General features: G+C 34.0%; 2 protein-coding genes across 3 annotated transcripts; both read right to left on the bottom strand.

Moving 5' to 3' along the window:
* Nucleotides 1-3,686: 3,686 nt before the first annotated feature.
* On the bottom strand, nucleotides 3,687-4,256 carry LOC117923179 (G-type lectin S-receptor-like serine/threonine-protein kinase RKS1). The gene is made up of 2 exons (XM_034841413.1): nucleotides 4,106-4,256; nucleotides 3,687-4,054 (listed from the first exon to the last, which is right to left on the bottom strand). The coding sequence occupies exons 1-2, from the start codon at nucleotides 4,254-4,256 to the stop codon at nucleotides 3,687-3,689; spliced, it is 519 nt and encodes a 172-aa protein (XP_034697304.1).
* Nucleotides 4,257-5,265: 1,009 nt separating this feature from the next.
* On the bottom strand, nucleotides 5,266-9,392 carry LOC117922884 (G-type lectin S-receptor-like serine/threonine-protein kinase At1g11410). 2 transcript variants are annotated; one of them, XM_034841089.1, is made up of 7 exons: nucleotides 8,084-9,392; nucleotides 7,448-7,579; nucleotides 7,055-7,257; nucleotides 6,773-6,923; nucleotides 6,371-6,608; nucleotides 5,986-6,136; nucleotides 5,266-5,895 (listed from the first exon to the last, which is right to left on the bottom strand). In XM_034841089.1, the coding sequence occupies exons 1-7, from the start codon at nucleotides 9,336-9,338 to the stop codon at nucleotides 5,614-5,616; spliced, it is 2,412 nt and encodes an 803-aa protein (XP_034696980.1). In that variant the 5' UTR covers nucleotides 9,339-9,392; the 3' UTR covers nucleotides 5,266-5,613. The 2 variants fall into 2 exon arrangements, with proteins under 2 accessions (XP_034696980.1, XP_034696981.1); XM_034841090.1 differs by lacking the exon at nucleotides 5,266-5,895 and having other exon boundaries at nucleotides 6,045-6,136; nucleotides 6,350-6,608; nucleotides 6,713-6,923.
* Between the last annotated feature and the right edge of the window lie 586 nt (nucleotides 9,393-9,978).

Below are 9,978 nucleotides of genomic sequence, written 5' to 3'. Positions count from 1 at the left end.
GTTTTTGAAGTGTCTGTTCACAACTGCCATTGTGATTTTCAGCTGAGAGAGTGGCTGACAGCACTTGGAGGTGGTCGCGGCTGTTCAGGACGCCGGCCACATCCATGCTTTGGTCCCACAACTGCCCTACCACATTCATGCTCTGGTCCCCACAATATTGGAAATGTTCAATCTAAGCAGCAAACACTTAACGCAGCCTTGAGACTGGTTTAAGCCGTGTGCGACATGTCAATAATAAATTAACACACTGGGTTTCGTCCATCAGGTTTGACTTTTAAGATTTCGTCCATCACAGACTTGACTTCTAAGATTTCTGTGTGAGAAAATCATTGGCTCCGTCGTCAATATTATTGCCCAGTTTTGCTACATCTTAATACTTTTTATTTAATTATTGAAACTAATTTTAAATTAATAAATTAAAACTTGTAATTTGATTTTTCATTTGATATTAAGTATTAAGATTGTTTAATAAAATTAATTTAACTTTTTAAATTATTAAATTAACACATTTATTTCTATTAATTTTAATTAATATTTATCTTTGTTAATCTTAAGTAATAACTTATTTATTAAATATTCATATTAAAATATTATAAACAAGTAAATTAATTATAAAATATAAAAAGAGTTTATTATTAGATGTGGATAAATTAAACAAAATTAAATTTGAAATTTTAAATAAGTTAATTATTTTAATTTAATACTTAAAAGCTTTTAACTTTAAATTGTGTCATTAAAAGATTCTTTTTCTTTGTTTTCTTTTTGTACTTTAAGTCTTAAAATAAGTTGTTTTAAAACTTGATATATTTTTAAATTTATTTTTCTTTTTAAATTAATACATTTTTAAAATAATTTTATCTTACCATTTTTTTTTTCTTTTTCACTTTTGTTTTAATGGAAAATGTCAATTTTCTCCTTATTTATTTTTTCTATCCAACTTTTAACTTTGTTATAATTATTAAATTCAACTTATCAGACAAAATAAAATCCAATTCACTTTTTAAACTTTTGAAAAACAAGTCATTAATTTGAATGAAAATTTTTTTAATTAGAACTCCAACCATAATTCCCATTCATCTCAATATTCATTGGTATTAACATTTCCTATTAATTTTAAAAAATAGAAAGGTAGTATTTGAAACTTTTTCTCAAATAAAAAATCCCAAATTAATGAAGTTATTTCAATAATGGAACAGATATTTCTATAATGAACCCATAAATAAGAAGGCACACCACATAAAATTCTAACATTTTCTTAGTAACCAAGTATAAGTATCCTAATTATTATCAAATTTCTAATTTCCTGTTCATCACATAATTAATGATCATTAGAAAAATTTTATTATGAAAAAAAAAACTCATAGTTTGAGATATTTGGAAATGAGTTAAACCACTATTTTTATTTTTCAAATAAGTAGTTTTTAAATTAAAATAATAAAAATATAATAATTAATTTTATAGATGTTTTGACATAAATAAATAAATAAATAGAATATTTATTAAATATATGATTTATTTATTAATTTAAGTTAATTTATTAAATTATATCATATTAGCGCGCTTATTAAGTGGATTCAACAAATACTCCGCTAAATGTTACTAACTTTTTGCAAGTGTCCATGGAGCCTAGATTTTTGGTTGTTGCCCTTTCCAAAAACTGGTCCCTTCCCACCTTGAGGTTGGACATCAATCATATTGTTGGAGTTTAAAAAAAAAAAAAAAAAAGGAAAAAAGATAGTGCTGCGATTCGATGTTGTTTGCATTCAAAAACAAAAGATGTTTGAGGGGTCTTCGAATATACCTTTTCGATCAAGTTAGGCAAAGAAAGAAAGGTAATTGTTTTTTGAAGAATTAGAACGCTTGATTTGTTCTGATAATAAGACTACGACGATAATTATAATGACAATGATGATGATAAATATATAATTATTAAAATAAGATTAAAATTAAATAATAAAGTTTTATTTTAATTTATTTGCATCTTCTTAATATTTATAAATGAATAGTAAAATAGAAAATGAAATATTGTAAGTATGTATATAAAATATTTTATATTTCTTAATATTAATAATATATAAATTATCTACTTTTTGATTTTATGTTGATGTTACCATTAAATCATTAAATCATGATTGAACCACTACTTTGATGGATAAAAAGTATAAAAATATTATGCAAAATTGTTTTCTAACTCAAAAAGTAAGTTTAGTAAACTTTTGGTGTAAAATAATTTTTTGAAAATATATTATTTTTTCAAAAAAATTTGAGCTGTTTTTAATTATTTTTTTATAAAATGTTTTGAAAAATAAATAAAAATATAAAAAATATTTTGATAACTTTTACATTGTATATTTAGATAATAAATTGAATATATATATTTTTTTTTTTACTTTTCATAAGGAATTTTGTCATTAAAAGAACTAACAACAATTTTATTTAGAAAAAATGCCTAAAATTATTATTGAAAATATTGTAAACAAGTCCACAAGTCTGCAATGTAAAGTCTTCTTGCCTTTTTCCCCCATAATGGGATGCCAACTGCATGTGGTTATGCAGAAGGCAACAACAAAAAGACTGAAAATTCAAATTATTCGTTTTTTCAAAAGACTAAAAATTCAAATTATTCCTTTTCATAGAAGACTAATAATTCATTTTCTTGTATGAATTTGTTTATTATCTCGTTTTGACAAAAATATCATTATTATCTTTATATAAAAATAGAATTTTCTTTAAAAACCTATATGTAAATATTTGAAAAAGTAAATAATATTTATGTTAAAAATGAATTACTTTTCAAATAAAAAAATAGAAAAAATTATATTCACAATTTGGGGATTATTTTATCCATTTTAATCAAATATTTATTCAAATTACCGGTGACCAGAAAAGTTTCAAAGTTGTTTCTATATACCCCTTGAGAACATAGAAAATATTGGGAGGGTTAGAAGGAGTAGCTTAAAAGATTATATTAGAGAAAAAAATAAACTATCTCTCATAGCTTTTCAAAGTCTCACAAAGAATTTGCACACCACATTTAAGAAATGGACAAAGTTCCTTGTTGTATTAAACGTAGCATACCATTAATCACTTCAAAATTGCAATGACCCAATAGCATGGATTGAACTGAGGAGTGGCGACTACTTGAAAGAGCTCAATGATGAAAAGTAAGGATAAAAAAGGATGATGATATCTTCGATGTCAAATATTTGAAGGGTGAGAGAAGACATTACTTGAAGAGGTGTTGGGCAATGGCTAATTGATCAATTACCATAGAGTATGCATTTTCTAGCCATGGATTACTATATCTGAGGCTTTGCCTTCTCTCCATAGATCCCAAATCTGATTTTTTTTTTTTTTTTTTTAATTTTATTTATCCAGAAGCCATATTTTCCATTGACGTCGCATCTGCTGTTTGGCCCACACCGGCCATACTCGTCGCAGCGGTCCCTTGGCAAAGACCAGAACCTTACCCATTGGCGGGTCGATTCGTCCAACGTGTAGCGCTGGATGCGTCCGTCAGCGTCCACCTTTACATGTGAGAAAATGGAGGCATTTGCGATGGTGAAGTTAAACAAGATCTCATCCTCAGTGTTCCAAAAACGAAATATGGGGATCTTAAACATCGCCGGCAACAGTCCGCTTCGCCATATCCGCTCGGAACCCTTAGACAAGAGCAGTTGAGGAGATCAACCCACCTCCATCTTACACGAGTACTCACCGGTTCCCGGGTCGTCCGGTGACTTCCAAGATGTGAGGAACCGATTCAAACCGGTTCTCCGGTCAAGTCCTAGCTTCATATAGGGAAGCATGGTGTCCGTCGGGTAATCGAAGCCCAGCCAAACAACCCTTTTACCATCGTTTTGGACCAAAACTAGATTACCTGTGTCCAAGAGCTGAGCTACCATGTCTTTCACTGATGAGGCTGAGAAGTTTGTGGACCAGAGACGGGAGTCTCGGCGATAGAGGACGAGATTTCCTCCGGCATCAATTGAGAGGACTCCGGAGGTGTCATTGATTGGATGGTCTCTGTTAAGGACCCATACGACAGTTTTTTCTGAAACATTGTTGTATCAAATTCCAACAACGTAGTGGCGGTTGGAACTGCCGGGGGAGAAGAATCCTAGAGCGAAGCTTGCCCCTTTAGACACCAGAACGTCACCGTCTCTTAGGGGCTGGGTGGGCGTTATGGTGTCCGCATAAGCACAAAGCCGAAGCACAAGGAATAGAAGGAATAGGATTAAGCATTGCAGAAACATTTTCGCATGATCAGGCCGGTGGTGGGAATGCTCTACTGGCAGCAACCAATAATGTACTTTAAATGCTCCGACTGGTCTAAGCCGTGTGGGACATGTAAACAGAGATCTCTCTATCACAGACCTAACTTAATTTATCAGCTCATACGGTAGATGAGGCGTTGAAAAATCATATGCTTCCTCTGCAACTTGATGACATAAATGCCAGCGATTTTCTGCAGTTGACGAGTGTCTTTCATCATATAAAAACAAAAGAATCCCATCTCCGGTGCCATTTGAGTTCTTGCTCTTGTTTTTCCAAATAACGACACTCCACAACAAATGAGAGCCTACTTATCATTTAATCATTTGAGACTCCAAAACTCAAAAGCACAATTATTATTACTATTATGATCAAACAATTTTCTTGACAACTAGTTGAGATTTCTACATCCAGTGGATTATAAGCCCATATGGAAAAGAGATTGGCGCATCCTTAAGTTCAAACATAACTTCCCCATTGTCACCCATGCTGAAAGAGACGATTAAAGGGATGACTAAAAAATTGAAATTGTTGGTTTTCCTTTATGACTTCCAAGCCACTATTGGCTTAAGACTATACGGAACATTGGAAGGGCAATGGTTGATAAATCTTTGTTGTCAGTCACATGAAAATTTGAAATCCTAGTATATAGTATTTATGATTTACTTTACTGTTAAGAAAATGTATCTTACAATGAAATCAAATTAATTTTATTGAATATGATGTGTCATTCTAGTAGCTTAAAAACTATGAAATGTATTTTATTACATAAATATTTAGTTCTCTTTTAGATACACTTCTTATTTTCCTTTTTAAAACTTAAAAATAATAGAAATTTTCATTTAAAATATGATAATTTTGCATATAAAAATATGAATATACCTTGTGTCTTTCAAAATTTTAATATTTGAGGTAACACAAATTTTTTAATACCTGACTTTGGAATTAAATAGTTCGAGATTATCCTTCTATATTTTTAAAAATAGAAAATAAGAAGAAAAGAGGTCTTAATTATTAAAAATAATAACATACAGGTATTCAACCAAAATAGTAGAACATCACAACATGGTCACAAAATAGCATCCAGACTAATGGTATATGTGTTTTGCATCCTCGCTGCCTGGGTTCGTGTGCTGGTCAAGGAAAAAGGGGGTTCACCTCCGGCTCAATGCCTAGAATGGTCTGATAGGTAGATTGAAGTCAGTCTGACCCGATTTTAAGAACCATGGTTATGGCCACCCATTACGGTGCCAAAGAATTCACTAATTAAGAAAACTGAGAAATCTAATGATCACAGCCATTGACATCACAAACGTTTATATAGGCAAAGCCAAGCAGTTAGCGTGCTTCAACCATAGATACTGTCACCTCATTTACAGAGCTAACTCCCTGACTAGATGTTGTTTTTATAACAAAGGCAGGTTGCTGAGGAGAAGGAAGAGTGGAGTTGTTACCCAACATGAAAATGATGGTTAGCATGGTAGGCCGATCAGTTGCACATTCTTGCACACATAAGAGCCCAATTTGGATGCATCTCAACACTTCATCTGCAGGATATGTCTTCTCCATTGATGGATCAATTACATCCAATGCTCTGTCTTCTCTCCACAGCTTCCAAACCTGAAATAGAGTAAGTAATTAATGATAAGGAAAAGCACTTGATTAGGAATGCCATGTGGTCGAAAAAATATGTCCAATTAATTTACTCACATGTCCAACCAAATTTTGTGAAGAATTATCCTCATAATAGGCGCTGTTTTTCCTCCCACTAATGATCTCTAAGAGCAAAATCCCGAAGCTGTAGACATCAGATTTTATGGAAAATAGTCCTTCCATTGCATACTCAGGTGACATATACCCACTGGATGAACACAAGAGAAAAAAAAAAAAAAAAAAAAGAACCACTTAGTTTTGTTTAATTAATGCCATGTAGGTACTACCTTTTTGTCCATAGCACATGAAAATAATATCCTTCCATTGCATGTATACTCAGGTGATATATACTGGCCCACTCTAGCTAGTAGTAACACATGAAGAGAGAACCGGTAAGTTTTGTTTAATTTCATGTATGTACCTCGTTGTGAATAACACTTACTATGTCCCAACCACCCGACTTGTGTTTCCTTCAATTTGGTCTCCTCCAAATATTCTAGCCATGCCAAAATCTGAAATTTTTGGGTTCATTTTAGCATCTAGTAGAACATTGCTTGCTTTTAGATCTCTATGGATGATTCTTAATCTTGAGTCTTGATGAAGGTATAAGATCCCACGAGCAATCCCAAGAATAATTTCAAATCTCTTTTTCCAATCTAACAATGATCTTTTTGTTTCGTCTGGACCAACAAATGAGAAAGTTTGGTCAATTTATGTGTGCTAGAACCCTATAAATAAGAGATGGCGATAACTAAAAATTAATTGTAAAAGATGAGAGTTATACCAAAAATGCAGTAGTCCAAGCTTTTATTTGGCAAATACTCATAGATTAACATCTTCTCACCTCCTTCAATGCAACAACCTAAGAGTCTCACAAGATTCCTATGCTGTAGCTTTGCAATTAAGGAAACTTCATTCTTAAACTCTTCTATTCCCTGCCTTGAAGTACTTGATAATCTTTTTACAGCTATTTCTTGCCCACTAGGTAGTTGACCCTGATAATCATAATGTAGATAACTTAGTTATATTTCAACCATGCTGTGAAAATTAAATTCAAGTTAACAAAATAGTTGTTTCAAGAAACTCTACACCTCTATATACTGAGAATCTGAGGGAAGACTACAACCTTATAAACCGGGCCGAAACCACCTTGTCCGAGTTTGTTAGCAAACGAAAAATTTCTTGTGGCAGCAGCTATGGTGCCCAAATCAAAGAATTGCAATTCTGAGTTTCTTCTACTTTCATCATGCTCCTTTGCTGCTGGAGAGCGTTGGAACAACGAAGAACTTGAAATAAAACTTATCTCCAATCCACGCTGTCTTGCTTTGTCTGTGATGATTTAACATAAAGGAACAATGCATGATAAGTTTTAATCGACACCATCCTGTTAAGTTTAGGCTGACAGAAAAAGAAATTTCCCTATATGTGATACATGTGTATGGCACATACAAAGGAAAATTTTTCATTATGAAGAAGAGAACCAGGAATGAAGATAGCAATTTGTTTAAATTTTAATTACCTTTTCTCTTTTTTCTGATGAACCGGCAGGCCAAGGAGATAATGAGAAACAATAAGACAGCACCCGGTATTACCAGAATTGCCAACAGCCACTTCTTTTGAAGAATGCCTTTCGGCCTCTCTGTATTTTCGGCTGAAATGAAGGAAACAATATTCCCATTGGTCAGAGATATAAATTTTGAGAAACTGAACTCTGATATAGTTTAACAATGGTGCAACCACATCAGAGATGAAAACAATTCCATATCATCAAAGAACAAATAAAGCAGATGTGTAAGGCAAAGCAATTAACATATATAGGATAAGTTTCTACCTGTATAAGAGTTGGTATATTTTATAGAGGTTTTAGTTTTTAAAAACAATAAATTAATGAAAATAAAAACAAAAAAATAATAACCTTAGCCATTTATTTTTGTTTTTATTCTGTCCAAGAAAGACTTACCTTTTTGTGGTCTGCCCTTTTATCCTAGTTTTATGATAACCAGAAATAAATAAAGGTAGATTATGTTACTTTCTTTTGTTGTAAATGTATGGTACGGTATAATAAATAATGAAGTTAGGGGTTCTGACAATTTTGTAGGAAAGAGAGATGAATCAGAGTTTGGTAAGGAGGGCCCAGAGCAGGTTAAATGCGTACCTAATACAGCTGCATCAACTCGCACAAATAAATCTTGGCCCCCTTCTGTATAGTCTCTCGTGTCCATCAAGACTCCGTCCCAACTCACGCATCCGCTCTCTCCTCCACTCACGTTCGCACTTGTGTACCCACTGCAATTACAGTTTCTCAAGCACTCCTCCCTACACGCTTCCATCCCCATGCTCATGTCCACACGTGCCTCAGATGTGTCCGGAATTTTCACACTTCTCACCTTCACGAACCCTTCTCCACTCCCACACAACTTCGCTCCTGCCTTCCTCACGCACCCCGCCGACCCGTCTCTCAGGTACCAGTCACTTGGCGACTTGGGTTGGAACCCCGGGAGGCACGTGCACTCGAAGTTGGGGGCGCTGTTGGCGTTGCAGCTGCCATACGGCCCGCACCGGCCGTAATTGTCGCAGTCGTCCTTGGGTGCTGACCAGAACCCCATCCACTGGTGGCCGGATTCGTGCCACGTCTTGCGTTGGACGTGTCCGCTGCCGTCCACCATGAGCCTGGAGAAAAACGAGCTGTTATGCAGAGTGTATATCACGGAGGCCTCATCGGGAGTGTTTAAGAAATTGATGTGGAATATGAAGGTGTTTATCATCTCCGGTACCCCGCTCCACCTGAGGCCGTTCCAGGGACCGGTTCGCCACAAACGGTCTGTACCCTTGCACAGGAAGAATTGAGGGGAGCCATTGACATCAATCTTAAAGGAGTAATCCCCGGTTCCTGGGTCTTCCGGCGACTTCCAAGATGACAGGAAGCGGTTCAGACCGGTTCTCCGGTCTACTCCCAGTTTCATGTTGGGAAGCATAGTGTCGGTGGGATAATCGAATCCTTGCCACAGAACCCTTCTGCTCTCTCTCTCGAACAAAACTAGGTTACCTGTGTCTAAGAGCTGGGCAACCGTGGCGTTCACTGACAAGATTGAAATGTTTGTGGACCAGATAGGAGTGTGTCTGTGGTAGAGGACGAGGTTTCCTGTGCTGCTAACTGAGAGGACACCGGAGGTGTCGTTGATTGGAAGGTCTCTGTTAAGGACCCATACAACGGTTTTTTCTGAAACGTTGTTGAACCAGAGCCCAACGTAGCGGAGGGTAGAATTGCCGGGGCTGAAGAACCCAAGAGCGAAGCTTGCTGCATGGGAGACTAAAACGTCACCGTCTCTTATGGCTTGATTGGGAGTTATGGTGTCGGCTGAACTACAATATGGGAGAGCAAGGAAGAGAAGCAAGTAATGGAAAAACATGACCAGTTGTCGGGTGTTGGGTGTTGCTGTTGGTGAGATTGCAAGAAAGCTCCACCCCATTTAAATTTGGGAGAATCGCCAAAAGGGTCGACTTGGGCAGATGAATTACTAGAAAATATGGTATTTTTAATCATTTTTTAGGAGAACTTTAATAAGGTTAATATACCAAAACTACCCTATAACTTAAACTTTTAAAATTCAAAATATTTAAAGCACTTCATTTGATTCGTCAATACATTTATGATATATGGGTTCCACATTTATTGTAATTATTAATATTTAAACTTTCAATTAAAATTTTGGGTTTAACCCTTATAATTATATATAATTTGTTATTTAAATTTACTATTTAAAACAAAAATACTTTTAAAAAATATTTTTAAAATATCATTTATTGTTTTTTTACCTTTTTTTATTTTTATTCTAATTTTAATTTTATGAAGAAAAAAATAAGTTTTATAATTATATAACAAAAATGATGATTTTTTCATATATATATATATATATATATATATATATATATATATATATATTAATTTTAAGTTGATAAATTATGTTTTTGTATTAAATTTAAGGAAGATAAAATGTTTAATTTTTTATTCAGATTCTATAAAAAGAATAAGAAAATGGTAAAAACATG

This window comes from Vitis riparia, chromosome 10, assembly GCF_004353265.1.
Source record: "Vitis riparia cultivar Riparia Gloire de Montpellier isolate 1030 chromosome 10, EGFV_Vit.rip_1.0, whole genome shotgun sequence".
Taxonomy (NCBI): domain Eukaryota; kingdom Viridiplantae; phylum Streptophyta; class Magnoliopsida; order Vitales; family Vitaceae; genus Vitis; species Vitis riparia.
The sequence above is the reverse complement of the archived record's forward strand: the minus strand, read 5'-3'. Positions and strand labels throughout refer to the sequence as shown.

Bases quoted from the DNA above. Each gene is read 5' to 3' on its own strand.
- LOC117923179 (XM_034841413.1), bottom strand. From the start codon at position 4,256: ATGTTTCTGCAATGCTTAATCCTATTCCTTCTATTCCTTGTGCTTCGG. The intron at 4,055-4,105 runs GCAGTTCCAACC...ACAATGTTTCAG, and splicing joins TCTAGGATTCTTCTCCCCCG to AAAAAACTGTCGTATGGGTC.
- LOC117922884 (XM_034841089.1), bottom strand. From the start codon at position 9,338: ATGTTTTTCCATTACTTGCTTCTCTTCCTTGCTCTCCCATATTGTAGT. The intron at 7,258-7,447 runs GTAATTAAAATT...AAATCATCACAG, and splicing joins CATCAGAAAAAAGAGAAAAG to ACAAAGCAAGACAGCGTGGA. The intron at 6,137-6,370 runs GTAAGTGTTATT...GTGTTCATCCAG, and splicing joins AGTCGGGTGGTTGGGACATA to TGGGTATATGTCACCTGAGT.